Below are 17,873 nucleotides of genomic sequence, written 5' to 3'. Positions count from 1 at the left end.
TCCCTCAGATGTGCCCAGCGTCCACCTGTTGAACGATTCTCGCGCCTGCACGCCCCCGTTTTCCCCGCCCACCTGTGTTTGACGTTTTAATTTACTGAATCTTTACTTAAGGTTCGTGGAATTTTTGAAAAGTTAATAGTGTTTTTAGCTTTTTGTTTCTCCTGTTCCTCTCGGTTTCTGCTTAATCCAGCAGAATCCAATTCCATATCAAATAGACACTTATTCGAAATAAATCCTTTTAAATTTTGGTGGTTGTTCTGCAGAACTGTCAGACTTAAAAGCACTTCCCCAATGCTGGTGCATTATAGAGCGACACATGGGAATGAGGAACTACAACGACAAATATTGTGTTTGGATTTAATTTAATAAGTATAACAGTGTAGTTTCTTAACTTAGTTCCCTGCAATGATGTTTTTTGTCCCGCAGGTGTCAGTACTAAGTGACGCAGTATCGACACATTATCAACACAGTTTGGGCAATGTGTTAAAACGTTTTACCTCATCTACCCATCACTATTGCCCATTGTAATTTAATGCTGTTCTATTCATTCTTGCTCTCACTTTTCTTTTCTTTTTATCATTGTAAAGCATTTTGGTACCCTGATGACATTAAAAAGTGCTGTAGAAATAAAGATTCATTCATTCAGCAATTTATTAACAATATTTACTTCCAGCAGAAGCAAAGACTGTTGGGAAGCAGGAAGACTCGAACACGTGTATCAGGTTTGAAAGATTTACTTGAGAATCCACACAAATGATCCAGCATAGAAGACACTTCAACACAAAAGACAGAAAGAACAGAACTTAAATAGGAAGCAAGATAATTGCAGGCAGCTTTGATCAATCAGGGATAGACCACAGCTAACCTGCCAAAAAACATAACCAAAAAAACACCACTAGGGGGCAACAATAACAAAGACATCAAAAAAATGCAGACTGCTTAAAGTCTTCTCTGCATAAAGAGGGAAATACATACAAGAAACATTAGGAAAGAGTTAAAAAACAATTAAATCTCGCAAAAAATTATGTAGATTTCTGTTTTATTATAAAGCAAGACAAAGATGAGAAAAAGTATACTATTTTCAAACTAAAATGAGATCACGTGTCACGGTTTCACCGTTGATGTTCTCTGCATGTTTTATTCATCACCTCCCATTTCTTCTGATCCTTCAACACAATTTTCAAAGAGCCAGCAACAACAGTCCAAGCATTGATCTGAAAAAAAACACACACAAATAAGAGTTAGATTCAGAAAAACCCAGGCATAAACTGCCTGAGAAATACAACTCAAACTTACAAAAACATCTTAGAGACCAGACTTGATTATCAGACCATCTGTTGTACTCACTTGCTCTTTTTTGTTTTTTCTTTGCATTTTGTGTAACTCCAATTAGGAGAAAGACAGTCACAGTGAAGATGGCAATGCCGCTGATGAGAGCGACGATAGAGCCTACGCTGACCGCAGAACCTGAAAGACAAAAAGGGTATTTTCAAACTGATATTTGCTTGTTAAAATCATAGGAGTCATGTCATCAGCACCACCAAATTAGAGTCCTCTACAAAGCCCTGTACGTGATTCACCGTATTTTCTAAGGGGTTGGCAAGAGTGTGGGGATATGATTCGTATCCCGATATTGTACCGGAACACATGTTCTTTCTTTTTAAGAAAATATGACTTTAATTACAACTATAACTTAATTTCATTATGTCTTGCATTGTATTAAAATGGTCAAATTCAGTTGATTTATTTAATGATCACAATGGTAAGCACTGCAACTGTATCTCATATATACACTGCTATTAGCCAGGCAAAATTGTAGTGCTTTTTTTTGGTAACTTAAAACATAGAAAGGGAACAGTCAGCATTGTCTGATTTCCACAACAAAACAAATATTTAAGTATAAGAAAATAAATGGAATGAATGTGCCTCAACCAATAAGGTTGTAAAAGTATGATCGGGAAAATAAAGTGCTGTTTATTTTCAAGATTGCGTAATGTAGCTTCTCCAGCACTTTTAAACGGTTCAGGAGTCTGAATGGTGCTTCAAATTTAAAGGAAAAAACACATATTCTTTCCAGGAGCATTAAGTGTGATGAGGCAGCATGCAGGATGAAGGAGAGTGCTTTAAATAAAGATGCTTTATTTAGGTGACAGAATGCACGTTGCAGCCACACTTTCTCACACGCAGAAGTAAACTAGTAACGGTCATCGCCACGATGTTGGCCTTTTTCAGAGTGTAGTACACATCACTCTGACCCATCAGGTTGCTAAACTAGAATCGGTTTAGCTCACATTGCCACTGTAACGTGACAATGCTCCACTTAGCCGGCTGAGCCGGCACCAACCTAAACTGCAGCAGCAAAGGAAAGCGGTATTTATTATGAATAAAGCATCAGTTCAGAGAGAAAGTTTACCTCTTCCCACTTCTTTTTGTCCAGATGATGAAGCTAAAAGTTGTTTTGAAAAGCCAGCAAAGTGATACAGAACATTTAAGCAGTGACCGGATCTTCTTTTTTAGCTGCACATTATCTCTGTGCAATATCACTTTTTAATGCACACCCAGCAGCCAATCAGAATCAAGTATTCACCTGGACCATAGTAAAAAATGTTTTATTTTGTTCATTCATTTATTTACCAGGGACAGTGCACATTAAAAGCATTGCCACAATGCACCAGAATTAGCCCAAAGGCTATTTTTCATCTGCAGTCCCTGGACAGGTGTTAAAATCATCAACTGTTTTCTCTGTCTTAAACTTTTTGGGCTATTGCAATGTATACTCTTGTGTGACTTATATATGTTATTTTTTCTTCTTTACTATGTATTTTTTTTGGCTCCTCTGACTTAGACTGTAGTTTAACTTATACACCTGAAAATATGGAAGCTAATTCACCATAACCAATATTGAGCAACATTTGATCACTATAACTTGATAAACCCAGGTCCAGTTCCTATAATATAACTCCTACTATAACTAACCTAAAATCATGTAATTCAACCCTATGGTAATTCATTTGGTTTTACTAACTGTGTTTTGCATTATAATTTTTACAGTGACTTAATTCTAATAAATTTAGGTAAATATTGTTATTTGTACTTTTTCTAATGTCTGTCCATTTTTTTTCAACGCTAGTTGTTTTAGGTGGTATAAAGGTACATGCTAAAAGATTGTGGTATCATTAGGTAAATGTGAAACGTTCCTTAGGTAACAGAAATTTTAGGTTACATCCAAAGAATCTGATACATTTTCTCATTGTTAAACTTTTTTTTGTTTTACATTATGATTAATTAGTGACGTCCCAAAAATGCTTAAACAGGTCTAACATTTTTGAGTTGTCCATTGGTGAGAATTTCCCTTTAAAAAAACTAAACGGATCAATGTTACCTTTTTGAATTTCCCTTATTTTTTGTGTTGACCTAACTGCATAACCTGCATCAACTCAAATTTCCTGAAGGAAAGCGTTGGAAATGTGAGCAGAGCAGACCTTTAGTGAAGCTTGTGTCCCAAAGGTGTTAGGTTGTATTAAATGCTGTGGGAGGTTTAGTAGACAAAAAAAAGACATATTTACAGAAGAAATCGAACTCTTTGTTTCACTGACCTTGATTTAAACCACTTTCAGTTTGACTCAGAAGTGTGTGTGTGTGTGTGTCTGTTTACATGAACTTGTGAGGACTAATAGCAAAATTGCACTCGCAAAATCAGGACTTTCATGCCTGCGGGGACATTTCCTAGTTTACAGTGTAAAGGTCTATGGCGGACTGTTAGGGCCAACATAAAGTAAAAAAATTAAACAGCGTAGAGTTGTAAAATTCTGAGAAAAAGGTAACAAAAAATTGTTGTAAAACCTTGAAAGAAGTTGTACAATTATGAATAAAATGTCAGTGTATAGAAATAAAGTCATAAATTTGTGCTTGAAAGGGTCATACAAGGAAAACATTATGCTTTATGAAAATATAATGTTATATGCAGCTTTTAATTTTTTTCAGCAACAACAACCAAATGTTTAATTCGCAGTTCAGGGAAATAGGGTGAATATTACACTGCTAATCAGCCCAACGATTTGTTTTTTTGTAAATGTAAAACTTTCATTTCATGGAATAACAACTTTGCTATTATGCAAAGAGAGTCAGAAAAAACATTTCCGTTCTAAACTAAAAACAATGCAAATGTTAATGTGTGTTTAAATTATTTGAATAACAAATCAAAAAATGAGAAAGTTTATAGTAAAATAACTGTATCCTTTTAGGATAGACACAATTGCGGCTCAATAAAAGAGAAACAAAATATTGTCAAAATGAGTCAAAATTAGACAGGTAGACCTGACATCTTTCCTGACATCTTTCAAAATCCGTCAAAAAATGTCAGGAAATATGTCAAGCATGTGAAAACACCACCTGTGTCTGATTGCAGAGGAACCAAGGGGTTGATAGATGTTATTTGGGACTCACAATCTGACTGGAAGTGTATGGCACTAAATCTAATTTAACATGATTTGCCTGTTAGTGTTTTACTTACTTGTAATGTCCGTCTGGGCTGGAATGCCATTTTCATTCACGGGTGCTGTTCAAACAGAATCAGACCAGTAAGTTTAGATGTTATTAAACCACAGGAAAACATGGCAATAATTATTTTAATGTGATTATCATCATACTTAATTTTGTTTTGCGCATTGCTTTCACAATTCCCTTTCTTTGGGTGTTGTTTATCTTTTTTTTTCTCATTTTTATGCCAAATTTTGTTACCAGCAATTAATTTATTTATTTATTTTTAGAAATGAAGGACTTTCTTAGATCTCAGTTTATTTTTCTTACTATTGTTAATTTGAAAATTCTGTTTAAATTTTGCTATAAAATGAATTTACTATAGTTAATGTAATATTTGTATGTTCTAGAGTCTGAGTTTATTTTCAAAAAGTATATTGTGTTTTATGTGTTACAAAGTAAAACGTGATTTTTAAAACTATTATTCCAAAGAAACTTGATGTTTTGTTTATTTAGGTTTTGTGTACATATTTACAGAAATTTGACTCCCAAACATATTCTACAGATTTATCACAACATTATGAATTGTGGAAACACACAAACCTGCAGAAACTGCCTGGAAGGCGAGCAAAAGCACAACGACTGCCGATGGTCCCATCGTGGCTGTTGTAGTCTGTAAAAGGATGAGAGGATGGAATAAAAGGAGCATTCGTCTCTATGAGGCTGTACGGGTTGTAGTTCTTAAAAAAAGTGACTCACCGTCTTTTCTGGCAGGTTTTGCCGTCACAGTACTCAGGCTGAACTAGAGTGGGGGCTGCTTTTACTGCAGCTGTGGGAGGAGGATGTTTTGAACAAAACTGTAAATAGAAATATGCAGCTCATCAGGTTTTGTAAAAAAAAAAAAAAGGGTGGGATTATAGAAGATTTCTCTTCAACCCACACTTTTCCAAGCACACTATTTTGTTTTAGTTTTTAGAGGAGCACTCAAACTTAATTAGTGTGAACAATTTTGCATTATTTTTTCAATTTGATTTTACATTGCATTCTCTGCTGCATCCTGATTGGCTGTAAACCGTTGTTAACCAATCCCCTTTGTGTCATGTCTGCTGTACATAATCCATTCAGGTCACCACGTTTATAAAAATCTTCAATCTTGATCAGATCCTTGTTTTTATTCTCTAATCTTGGACTTTAATCACAGGTTATATTTCGAATGGAAGTTTCACGATAAATGAAGGACCACTGTAAGAAAATAACAGCATTTTATTTATTTACTGGAGCCTTTCCAGAAACTGTAACTGGGCCTGTGTCAGCATGTTTGCTGAAAATGACATGAGGGGTGTCCAAACGTTTTTGCAAAGAGGACCAGATTCAGTGAGGTGGAAATGTGCGCCAACCATTCGGCCTGACATTCCTTGAACTATTTCAGTAACACTACGCTGTGAACCCGAACAGTACAACGAGCTCAAACGTTTTAAAATCATAAACCTCAAAAGTAGCAACCAAGTCAAGTCCGTTTAAAACCTATAAGCCGATTCAACTTTGACTTCCGTTATGTCTTTATTGGACTAAAACATTTTTGGTAAATGAAACCTTGGAAAACTTATAAGTAAAGAGACGTAGTTACGTCGTATTGTAAGCACGTGAACGTGAACGTACTGAGAAAAGTCTTCAAGATGGCGGAGGTCTGAAGCACCTGTAGCGATGATGTCCTCCACACGTTTCTAATATCTTCGAATAATGTCCTGAATTCAACAATTAGAATGAAATGTTTTTTCCATTTGAATTTGTTGAGATGTTTTGCAGTATCATGTCATTAGAGCAATATTGTACGTGGTAAATGAAGTTGTTGGAGTAAAGGTGAGGTTTTACGCTTACCGAGTTGGTTGACGCACATTTTAAGTTGGTAAACCGCTACCTTTGATTAAGAGAGGCGGCAGTGGCAGTCACATACTAGTCAGTGGGAATTGCTACTATAGTCAGTGTTTTACTTCTTTTCACCATAAACTCTGTGATTTGGTAATAACGTTTTCTCGTAACCTTATGAATGCATGTGGGCTGAGCTAGCTGCCTTACGCTAACTAACATGTGTTCTAGTATCTCCTTTAGTAAACTAGTAAAGTGAGTTCAAAAAATAAGAGTGTCCACCGAGCTGAGGTAAGTTTTTTAATTGTAATTTAACAACATGGTTGCAATATTTAAGACAAGTGGGCAGCTGTAGAAAAACAAATCAAGCTATCTTAATGTATTAATGTTATGCAACAGTTATGACTTTGTCCTGAATTGGGCTCGGATTGAGAAAGTAATAACTGTATCGTATTGTTTGCTTAATACTCAAAAATGGTATTTGGCACATTGTGATTTGTGTTTCATAATATAAAGTATTTTAAAATAAGTGTTTTGTCTCCAGTTTGTTCTTATGAAAACAAATCCTCTGAAATATGTAACTCTAGCAAATGCACATGTTTAAAGATATATTAATATGTATCATACTGTAGATTGCATATGGTAGACAGAGTATTGAGACCAAAGAAAAATATAGCTGATTAAATGTCTGCCCCATAAACGTATGTAAATGAGATGTATTGAAATAGCTGTACAATTTAAAGTTAAAATGAAAGAATAGATGAACTGAACGGAGCCAGACCACAGGAGTCTGCAGTCATCTGAAATATATTTGCCATATTATGGATGTCTCTGTGCAGCAAGAGAAGACCTCCTTGTCTCAATGAGACAGGAAAGTTTCAGAATGAGGAGGCTCATTCTGAAACTACTATTTGAACTGAAACTAGATCAAATGTAAGAATGTACGTTTTTGGCCCTCCTCTGAAATGTTATGTGGCAGCATTCCTAAAGAGAACATCACGGTAAACTTTTCAACACTGGAATTAAACAACACTCTTTTACCAAATTATAGAAATAACTCAAATATACATACAACTAAATGACAATTTTCATTTAAAATATAATTAATGTTTCAAACTCAGTTTTTCCTGTTTCTCTTTATTCTATTTCCATTTCACATCCCATCTGTCTCATTTTATGCTTTGTTATGTTGTGTGTGACTGTGTGTGGGGGGAATTATATTCGGTTCATTGGTATGGAAAATGTTTTTAATGTGAAGCACTATGAGCTACATTTGTTGGAAAAGTGCTCTATTAGTAAAGTTTTAATTAGATTAGATTAGATATGCATCATCGGAAATTATTTCCGACACACAATTTATTATCCCTTGTGTTATCCTAGCCACTTCAACGTTGGGAGTTGGGTCATCTAGACCCACTAGACAGTGCTCTGAACCTTTTTTCTTCAATGATTTGTGATCTTCACTGGTGTCCATGGATTACATGAAATCTTTCCACCTTTATCCACCTTTGTCATGGTAGGGAGAACACCTCAATGGAAGGGGGGGGGGGGGTCATCTAAGATAGCACAAGGGTTAAAGAAACAATTTATGATCTTTTTAAAGTGAACCACGTCGACCTCATCTCGCCTTCTCCAGCAACACTAACACTTTTAAACATTTTTACTTTTAGAATTTCTTGGTTTTGGCTCCAATAGCTAAGACACACTGAACACAGTGAGACTGTAAATCTGTAAAGTGAGGCAAATACTGTGTTTACAGCATCCACTCATTATTTTTGTAATAAGTTATTGTGAATAGAGTAGGAACTACTGAAGGCCAGAGCTGGAGGACCTCAGAAGAACCAAGACCATAGAAACCTTTATGAGCCAAATAAACGATTCTTAAAATCAATCCTGAAACACAGGGAAGCAATGGAGCAATTCTGAAACTGGTGTAACGTGTTCCGCCGCTGATCTTCGTCAGAACTTGTGCCACAGAGTTTTGTAATTGTTGCAGGCCTACAAAAAAATGTTTTGGGTAAACGAGAGAGCAAGGCGTAACAATAAAATCGAACCCACTAAAAATGAAAGCATCAGTACCTCTGTGGTGGAAAAAGAGAGGAATGGGGAAGGGCACATACCTTAAATGCAATTCATTGATAAAAGAAGGCCCAAGACTATAGAAAACCTTTATTAACCTTTAAAATCATTTTACAACCAATCCTGACAAGCACAGGAAGCCAATGCAATGATTTTAAAATGTTTACCCGTGCTCCTAGCCCTCGTCAGAACTCGGGCCGCAGGCTGTTAAGGTAACGATATTGTTTTAAAGTTGAATTTTTCACGACGGAAGACGTGCAGTTCTTTATTAACATATTTAAAGGTCTCTCTGCCTAAAGGTACAGAACATGTGAACACCGCGTCAGTCCTCTAACAAACCCTTCCCATGAACAGTCTTGGTCTGAACTTTGTGTGGATACCCCCTGGGTGCACTGAGCTGCAGTCTGCACAGACGAGTCAGTCAAGAATGACATGGCTCATTCTGAAACTTTCCTGTCCCAATGAGACACCAGATCAAATGTAAGAATGTACATTTTTGTCCCTCCTCTGAAATGTTATGTGGCAGCATTCCTAAAGGGAACATCACGGTAAACCTTTCAACACTGGAATTAAACAACATTCTTTTACCCAATTATAGGAATAACTGTAATATACATGAAACTAAATGACAATTTTCATTTAAACTATGATTCAAACATAGATTCTGCTTGGACTCTGTGTGTGGGGGTGTTTGGATATATGTTTGGTGTCCTGGAGAGATAACGTGCAACAACATTTGTCTCCAGACCGATGCTGTTCTGCAGATCTGGAGGATTGTACAGAGAGTTACCATCGTGTTAGACGACTGCTGGGACATTTATGGCGTTCATGACTATGGTCGGGTTCCAGAATGTATGAGGAAAGGTTTCAATCATTAGTCATATTAGCAAGCCCTTTTTTTTTTAATTGTGGGATTTGGAGTCTGCCATGGTTGAAACTCCCAACAACAAAACGAATGCAGTGGTCTTCTGCAGGGTCTTCTCGCTGGCCGACCTGTATTAGAAATATTTGACTGAAACGTGGACACCTGAGGACCAAAGGGGAAGCCAAAAAAGGTTTTCAGTCCTGAATGCTGCTTCACATTCCTCTAAATGTTCAACAGGTGTCTGTTTATCTTTCTATGTCAAAGAATAATTGTTGTTGGAGGCATTTGTGACATTTTTACAGTGAACCCTGAGGACCATGTTGACCTTGTCATATTGCTCAGCTGGCCTTCTTCAGCAATGCTGACGCCCATCATTCCTCACATCTGTGCTCCTGCTCCTGTCCCCAACCGTGCACCTCGTCTGGCGCCCCCAGCCGTCCCCCAACTCCATCTGGATGAAGCCCGACTGCTGGACTATTCAAACATGTGGTTGTAGATTTAGATAAGCTAATTCTTCTCTAAGAGTTCTGGTACATCGCCTGTCCATCCTGAGAGAGGATCCCTCCTCCATGTGGGCTTCTTCTTTTTTGTTCCGCAATCATTTTTTTTTCTCCAGGCGTTTTTCCTGACTAAGGAGGAGGGCCTAAGGGCAGGGATGTTTAAATTAGTCTGTTTAGTTTAGCTTAGCAATTACCTCTTGAATTCTATGACTTCATGCTATTTATGACTACAATGGGCTTATAAATTACCAGTGAGAAAACCCAATGAGACGACTATTGTTGTATTATTGGGTATATAAATAAAATTGAATTGAATTGAATCTTTGCTAATGAATGATGAACTACCCTTTGCTCTTCATAAGTTTTATTGGCAAGAAGGTGACATTCTTTCTTTCCAGCAGGTTGTGTCATTGTTATGGAGCTGTTCTATGCTGCGTTTGAGAACAACTGCCCCATAACAAGGACACAACCTGCTGGAGAGGAACGAGTGTGTGAGCATGACATCAGGAAAGAGTTCCTGAGGGTGAATATAGGTAAGCAGCTGGGCCGATGGAATTCCTGGACATGTCCTGAAAGGATGTGCTGCCCATCTAGAACAAGCTGAGGGTTATGTTGGTAAAACTGGTTAGGGGTGGGGTTTGGGGGAATAAATGTGATCCTGGTTTCAGATTGTCATGTTTTACAAAGCTTTGTTTTTTGTAAAGTGCTTTGAGCTGCCTTATGGAATGATAAGCAGTCTTACAGATAAAGTCATATTTTGATTTCATATGATAATTGTCTTAATGTGTAATTTTTGACCTTCTGTTAAAATGTCATTCAATTCCTGGTTGTAGTTTTTGCATGAAGTTTTCTTCCCTTAAACAATCAATTCCCTCTTTAATACTACACTGTTTTTTTCCTTTGCAGATTAAAGAGTCACTAGAGCCAGACATCAGCAGCACCTCTGTTGGCGTTCTGACAATTGTCAATGAGAACAGTACAGTTCAGTGCATTTCTGTCCGCTCAGTGCAGCAGTTGTGGAAGATGAGCTGTGGTAGGCGACATTCCTGAATGGGTAATATTTTAAGTGTTAATGTTTGTAGGGAAAAGGCAGCCAAAGAAAAGACAAATAAAACGTTTTATGTGGGAAAAGTTTAAGAAAAGCCTGATACACAAGTTTTGTTTTTCTTAAGAAATTTTAAAATGCTATTTATTTTAAATAAAGTTTTATAAGGAAAAATAAATGTTGATGTACATTTGCTTGTTTTTAAAGGCTGATGCACTTTTTGTTTGACACAAATTGTGCAGGGTTTCACATTGTACTACAACAAGTTTTTCAAATGCACTTGTGCCGGTGGTTTAAAAATAAAGTTGCAATTGCAATTCTGCCTCAGGTTTTCTTTTGTAAGAATGACTCTGACTAAGAAGAGGTAATGAGACTTAGTTTAGACATCAAAAGACTCATTTAGAGTTGAGATAAAGTATTTTAGTTAATTAAGTAATGTATTAAAGTTCATTAAAATCAAAATATGCTATTTCAGTGAAGTAAGAAACTATTAGTTATAAAAGTTATAGTTTACATTTAGTTGAATTGCTTTATTTTATTCAACTCAAACATTCTAAGTTCTGATTAACGTAAAATTAAGTCAATTAATAAAGTAATATAACTTAAAAATTACTATGTAATCAGTCTCCTCTCCTCACTTTACATTTCTGCCCATAGATCAAATACATCTAAATACATTTTTACCAAAATACCTGTGCGTTTGTCAAATTTACAACCCATTTATTCCCAGTTAGCTTGCTGTTTTTAGCAGGTCTCATCTGGTAGAGCCTCTTTATGCCGAAAAAAAGAACAAATCAAGAAATATACGTACAGTTTTTAGAAAGTTTTGGGGGCCACATATTCATGATTTTATGACAGGAGCTTGCGGTCAAAGTTGAACAAGGGACGGCCTTTGGACATGCCAAGTTTCCAGTATGGGGGAGGGCATTTGAATGTTTTTAGTAAGGATGAAAAAAGCCTTATTTGGTACAAATGAGCAACACAACGACCACACAGACTTTTCTGAACTTTTATTGTTGTTATGGTTTAGAAACAGTCCCAGTGCTTCAGTTGAGCACTGAGTAACATTGAATATCTTATTTTGTTTAGTCCTTTCTGTGTTCTTGTGTTGATGATACTTTGGTTATTTATTCATTGGGTATTTATTTACTTTCACTTACAGTTGAAAGAGGGATGGTGTAAACTGTCAAAGTAATGAAAATCTCACCCCAGGGTTTTGCTTTCACAGCTCTATTCCAAGACATGAAGGAGTTGCTGTCAGAGAATTATGTAATTATTAATTTCTTCTCCAGAATCAATTTTCAAATGGTTGGCTTCTCCATGATTGACAGCGGATGCCATCCATGAGTCACCACCAAATCTGAGTCCCTGATTGGCCAACTGGTTGTGTAACTTTCAACAACCGTTCAATGGTCACTCGTTTTGTACTTGGAGCCTGAAAACAGTTGTAGAAACTTGGATTGCAAAGTATGAATGCAAGAGTTTAAACATGGAATCCCGAAATGCGCACATACACACATTTACTTTGTATTGAAAGTGGTTGCTTGAACGTGCATTGCCGAGGCCGGTATGAACGTAGCTGATTTTAAAAGTGTATCTAGTCTTCAATGCTACTTTCACATCAATGAATCGACCAATTGCTAAGTAAAAATAAAACTAGCAGCCGAGGAGTTAGTGTGAGCACAAAAGAAGATCATTACAATCTCATAAATACTTGTTCTTTGCGGCCTTCAGAGCTCGTCACGAGGTGAAACCCTGGATGCCTGCATGTTTGCAGCATCATTGATGTTCCTGGCTGCCCTGATCGCAGATTTCATGGATGTCTCGATCCAGCCGTGAGGGAAAGCTGTGTGTTCTCCTGCAAAGTGCACATTACCGTAGCTCTGGAAGAGCTCGGCCGAATACTCCAAGTGCTGGTAGGGAGTGAACAACGTGAAGGCCCCTAAACTGTACGGATCCATGCTCCACCTCTTCACCACCACTCCTGTGCAGAGAGACCTGACGTTGGCGTCGGGGTGGATGTGTTCCAGATCCCTCAGGGCCATGTCTTTAAGTTCCTCATCACTTGCACCATGAAAGAGAAGGGAGTCATCGGACCAGGTGTAGGAGGCGAGAAGGACCCCGATGCTGTCGTTTTTAGGAAAGCTGTGGGTGGGGTAATAAATGTAACGGGAGGGTCTGTCTGTGATGCTCTTGCCTCCACGGATGCCATCGTCGAGCCAGAACTTGCGGCTGAAGGTCAGGATGATTTTGGTGGAGCTGGCATAGTGGGCTGCACGCATGGCTTCCATCTTGGAGGGGGACAAAGGAGGGTCAAACTCCATGAAGAGGGTGGCTCTGGCCGTTGGTGTCACCAGGACGACGTCAGCATCCAGATACTCCAAACAGTCACTGCGATTCCTGGAAAACCACACCGTCACGCCTTTGTTCGCGTGATCAATTCTTTTGACCTTGGAATTCAGGAACAGTGTGCTGTGAAGATTGCTCAGAAACGCTGTGGCGAGGACATCCGTCCCTCCGCTTATTTCATCGTAGCTATAAAACAGAGAAGAAAAAAAAGTTAAAAAAAAGACAAACCCAATCCAAGGAAGGTTTTATAAATGGAAAAAAAGGAAATTTCTGAAAAAAATAAAACACACAACAGCTGAACGTGAAAAGGTTTAAGTACTAAATACAGATTAAAATTAGTTTAAAATTCATTTAATTATGACATTGAAGAACCTATGGTGTATTTGCCATAAAGGTAAACTATTTTGATGGTTTGGCACCAGCTATATGAACAGAATGCAGATGGAAACGATAGATAAAAGACTGAAACCTGAAAATAACTTTTTTCTTGGTGAAGAAAATATGAAAGACAATGATATGCTGGATTTGGTTTAACAAAATGGAAAACTGTTTCTCTCTCTCTGTACATACATATGTATGTATATATATATATATATATATATATATATATACATATATATATATATACACAAATATACATGATGTATACATGAATCTATATTAATGATGAACACACACAAAAAAGGACAAATAGATGGATTAACTGTAGACCAATTGTTAAAATACATTAAATGCACAAACAGGCAGATTGGCTAAAAGTCAACAAAGCTTGCATACACGACAGCTGGAAGATATCTGTCAACCCATTTTTAGCTGACAAAAATAGAAGCAGTTCCTCACTGAGAAACAAAAGTAAGAACAGAAAAGTAAGAAGCAGTTTATCAACAAAAATTCTTAGTGGAGAGACGTTTTGCGTAAATGTCAGCTGATCGTACGTGGTGGTGTCGCTGACGTCACTCTCGAGGTAGATCATTTCAGTCAGAGCAAAATGCAGGAGACTCTGCTCATTCAGAAGGTCAGCGATCATCTGCACGGCCTCCGTACTCAGACCACCTTCCATCTTTAGATACTCCTACAACAATGGACTTTGTTATTCAGTTTACATTTTAAATGATCGATGAATTCTGAGGTCTTCCCTACAGCTCACCTTCACAGAGTAGTGGTCATACTTCTTAAGCATCGCCTCACAGCCATTAGCCTCCACTTCATCCTTGACCTGCAGAAAGGATCGTTCTGTGTCAGCAGCAGAAAAGCAGTCCTGCTAGGATCACTTCATAGGGACGACTGGAACTGACCTTCTGCAGAGCCATGTTCAGTAGTTCAGACGCTGACTTCCCCCTCTCACTTCTGGACACGTTATACTGCAGGATGTCGGGGTTGCTCTTCACGGCGTACGTTCTATTCCGATTCCCACGGATCAGGTAGAAAGTGTTAATGTCATCCATGATGAAATGCTGCAACTTGACCCCGAGGTCTTGGATGAACTGCCGAATGATGCTGCCAAAGATAAGGGGGGCAGCTTTACATCGGTGAACCAAAAACAATCTGGTTGGGTTGATTAGTTTCTTGGTTTTGTCTTGTTTAATGTAAGAATTACTTGAGTCTTATACTACGTCCACATCAGGCATGTGAACGTGCTGAATGCGGGTTCTTGAACTTGTTCCTTGCCTACGTGTTCACTGGACTGCCAATACTTTATTCTAGCACGTTCTTACAGTTGGAAGATGTTTAAAGTGAAATATTGAAGAGGAGCAAATGTGATGAAAATTTTGCTCAAGGCTCTCTCTTTCACAGCTTTTTTCCAATATATGAAAGACTTGGTGTCGTATAATTCTAGTTGAACACAACCCTCACTTACTAATTTATCCTCCATGATCAATTTTCAAACAGTTGTCTCTTCCATTAATTGTTTAATATTGACCCATACACCAAATCTGAGAACCTGATTGGTCAAAGCTCAACTGGTTGTGTAGCGATGCATGATTGAGGGAATTTTGAATGCTGAAGTCCAAAACGCGCATATTTGCCAGTTTACATCGACTTTCCACTGGAAGTAGTTGCTTGAACCCGTGTTTCTAAGCTTTCTAAGCTCTGTGTGAACATGGCGTTAGTCCCAACTGCGCTTACAGGTGGAGACAGGCTGTCTGTGGATGAGAAATAGGCAAACCTAAACAGAGGTGGCCCACACAAAATATCACAAGGCTCACAACTTGGGGAACCTGTACAGAGAAAATTTTACTACTGGCATGCTGCGGGGGACAGGTCATAGTGAACACTAGGACAAGGAAGGGGTAGGTAGGTGTGACAGGAGTGGCACTTACATATCGCTTGCACAAAAGGTGCGCACTGTATTTATGCACAGTCAGTAAGAAGCGAGTACTTCCCCTTTACTATTGACTAGAGTGTGGCACAAGGATATCACCAGTATGTTGTGTGTGTAACATTTCAGAGACTTACAGATGATAATTGGGGATCCTCATTGCTCCAAGGTCAGCATACCAGCCCTCGGTCTTATTCCTGTAGGTCTCCACTCTGCCTCCAACGCGACCGCTGGCCTCGATGATGGTCACCTGTCAGAGGCAGCAGCACACTTCCTACATGTCTTTGAACTTAAATAGGGCTGTCAACGGTGAGTCACGGGGTAGAAAGACGACCTTCTGACATCTTCCTGTGCTGTGCCAGCTGGTCTGTTAGAGCATGCATTGGTGTGTTATCTAACTTGTACGATCAGCAGCAACTCTGACAGCAGCCATTCTTTAACGTGAAACTGAAATGTTAATGCATGTTGGGGCAGGCTTGCGTGGTTATCCAGGTCTTCTCCTTTACATACCAGAGTGTATACGAGGAAAAGACGAGGCACGCAGCTGAACAGGGAAATTTCGCAGCTCAACATGTTTGTTGGGCTAATCAGAGCATTGAATGGTTCAATCATGAGCTAGAGATCCATAAAGGATCATAGTACCTTATGTCCTGCGTCTTCTAGTAACTTGGCAGCTGTCAGTCCAGCCATGCCGGCACCAACGATGGCGATGTGTTGGGGCTTGCTGGTGTGTGGAAGGCCATGCTTTGCTATATCCAGCAGTTCTTGGTAGTCTGTGTCATTCAGACAGTCAGACAGCTTCTCCTTCAGGCTGAGAGCCGTGGAACCGTGAGGAAGACCCAGCATCAGCACTGCAGCAGCAGCTATAGGAACAGAAAGCAGGGATAGAAAACACATAAAAGACTTCAACTTAACTATCAGTGTCTGATCAGTAATATGTCTCTGAAGATCATCGTGGTGAATGTGTTCAAGCAAAGGCAGTTATGTAAATTTGGACCAAACAGACTTTCTATGTCAAGGCATAGTTCTGTAGTTTTTTCAAGTTGTTTGGATCTTTTTAGTCTTTAGAAAATAATGGACTAGACCAATGGGGTTGTTCCCTATTTTGAGTCCGACTGCCTTTTTTTTAGGTTTTCTGTTCAGGATTTCCTGCACAGAAATAACAAGCAGACGTTGTTTTTATTATGTTGTAAGAAGAGGAAGTACAGGAATGGATGAGCTGGAAAAGCAGAAGCAGGGAAACCTCTTTCATTAATAAAACATCATCTGACCCAATGATCATCACTGGGTCAGAAGAAAGTATGAGTGTCATTATGAAAGATTTCACTCCTGAATGATGTACTATCATACAGCTGCACGTGACTCATCATAAACCAGAATGACGTACTAGAAATAAATTCCAATATTGGTTAAAAAAAGGGAAAGTTCCAAAGATTTAACCTTTTTGTTATTGTGTCAATCTTTTTTACATGATTTACTTTAATATGTGTAAAATAAGCATGTTGAATTTATGAAAAAAGAGAAAAAATTGGATGACAAACACTTACCTAAAATAAACTTCCACACCTTGACACCCATGCTGATTGAGTCCTCTCGCCTTAAGTTCAGATGATGCTAGAAAAAAGCAAATTTTATATTAAAATAGAGTAACTAGTTTTTAAACACCTATCTTGAGCTTCTTTAAAATATAGAAATGAAATGATTTAAAATGTGATATTGATGCATCAAAACTAAGTTTACTATAAAAAAATTAGTATAAAATATTTTTAATTATTTATTTATTGTTAAAAAAAAAGATTATTCTCTGAATCAGAAATATCAAACAAATGTAGAGAAGACTAGATGAAATGGTAGATTCCTACTTTCTGAGGATCTTCACTCCCAGACTACGATGCCGTTGAAACCTCAGCTATTAAAGGTCCAGCCGTGACGCAAAAAACAACTTTTTTTCTATCACCTGACACTCCCCCCCCCAGAAATGTGGGCTTTACCTCAACGACAAAAAAAAAAAACTGCAATGTTGTGCTTCTTTTTTTGCTTTTGGTTTTGTTTTTTTTAGATGTTGCAATAAGCCAACCACACAAAGATCTCATGATCAGAAACTGAAATGTTGAACTTGTAGTTCAAGCCCTTTCACTGTGATATCTATCAGGAAAATGCGGTTTCCAAGATCATGATGGAGATACATCAAATATTTTTACTTTCATTTCTGTTAAGTTTAAGGCCACACATCACAGTAAGAAAACAGAAGCCCGACAGTTATAACGGGCATCAAAAGGCCGAAAGCTCTGGGAAATGTGAGTTCGTTCAAAGCCTCGACAGAGTCAGCAGTCTGAGTTGGAGCCAATACAAAACATTTTTAAATGTATT

General features: G+C 38.0%; 1 protein-coding gene and 1 long non-coding RNA gene across 2 annotated transcripts; both read right to left on the bottom strand.

The window, feature by feature from the left end:
• Positions 1-718: 718 nt before the first annotated feature.
• LOC144987095 (uncharacterized) lies at positions 719-5,354 on the bottom strand. Its single transcript, XR_013650950.1, has 5 exons — positions 5,239-5,354; positions 5,083-5,152; positions 4,514-4,558; positions 1,348-1,467; positions 719-1,214 (listed from the first exon to the last, which is right to left on the bottom strand). It is a non-coding gene; the product is annotated as an uncharacterized LOC144987095 (long non-coding RNA).
• Positions 5,355-11,829: 6,475 nt separating this feature from the next.
• Positions 11,830-17,492, bottom strand: LOC105356325 (L-amino-acid oxidase). Its single transcript, XM_023948876.2, has 8 exons — positions 17,366-17,492; positions 17,051-17,117; positions 16,146-16,366; positions 15,641-15,753; positions 14,479-14,680; positions 14,331-14,399; positions 14,119-14,255; positions 11,830-13,369 (listed from the first exon to the last, which is right to left on the bottom strand). The coding sequence occupies exons 2-8, from the start codon at positions 17,079-17,081 to the stop codon at positions 12,565-12,567; spliced, it is 1,578 nt and encodes a 525-aa protein (XP_023804644.1). The 5' UTR covers positions 17,082-17,117; positions 17,366-17,492; the 3' UTR covers positions 11,830-12,564.
• Between the last annotated feature and the right edge of the window lie 381 nt (positions 17,493-17,873).

The sequence above is a fragment of the Oryzias latipes genome, chromosome 18 (genome assembly GCF_053564925.1).
Source record: "Oryzias latipes strain Hd-rR chromosome 18, Olatipes_Hd-rR_3.1".
Lineage (NCBI taxonomy): Eukaryota > Metazoa > Chordata > Actinopteri > Beloniformes > Adrianichthyidae > Oryzias > Oryzias latipes.
This window is presented reverse-complemented; position numbering and strand designations above follow the sequence as displayed.

Coding starts and splice junctions, on each gene's coding strand:
- LOC105356325 (XM_023948876.2), bottom strand. CDS start 17,081: ATGGGTGTCAAGGTGTGGAAGTTTATTTTAG. Junction 15,754..16,145: donor TAGAAGACGCAGGACATAAG/GTACTATGATCC, acceptor TGCCTCTGACAG/GTGACCATCATCGAGGCCAG. Junction 13,370..14,118: donor GACGTCAGCGACACCACCAC/GTACGATCAGCT, acceptor TCTGTTTTATAG/CTACGATGAAATAAGCGGAG.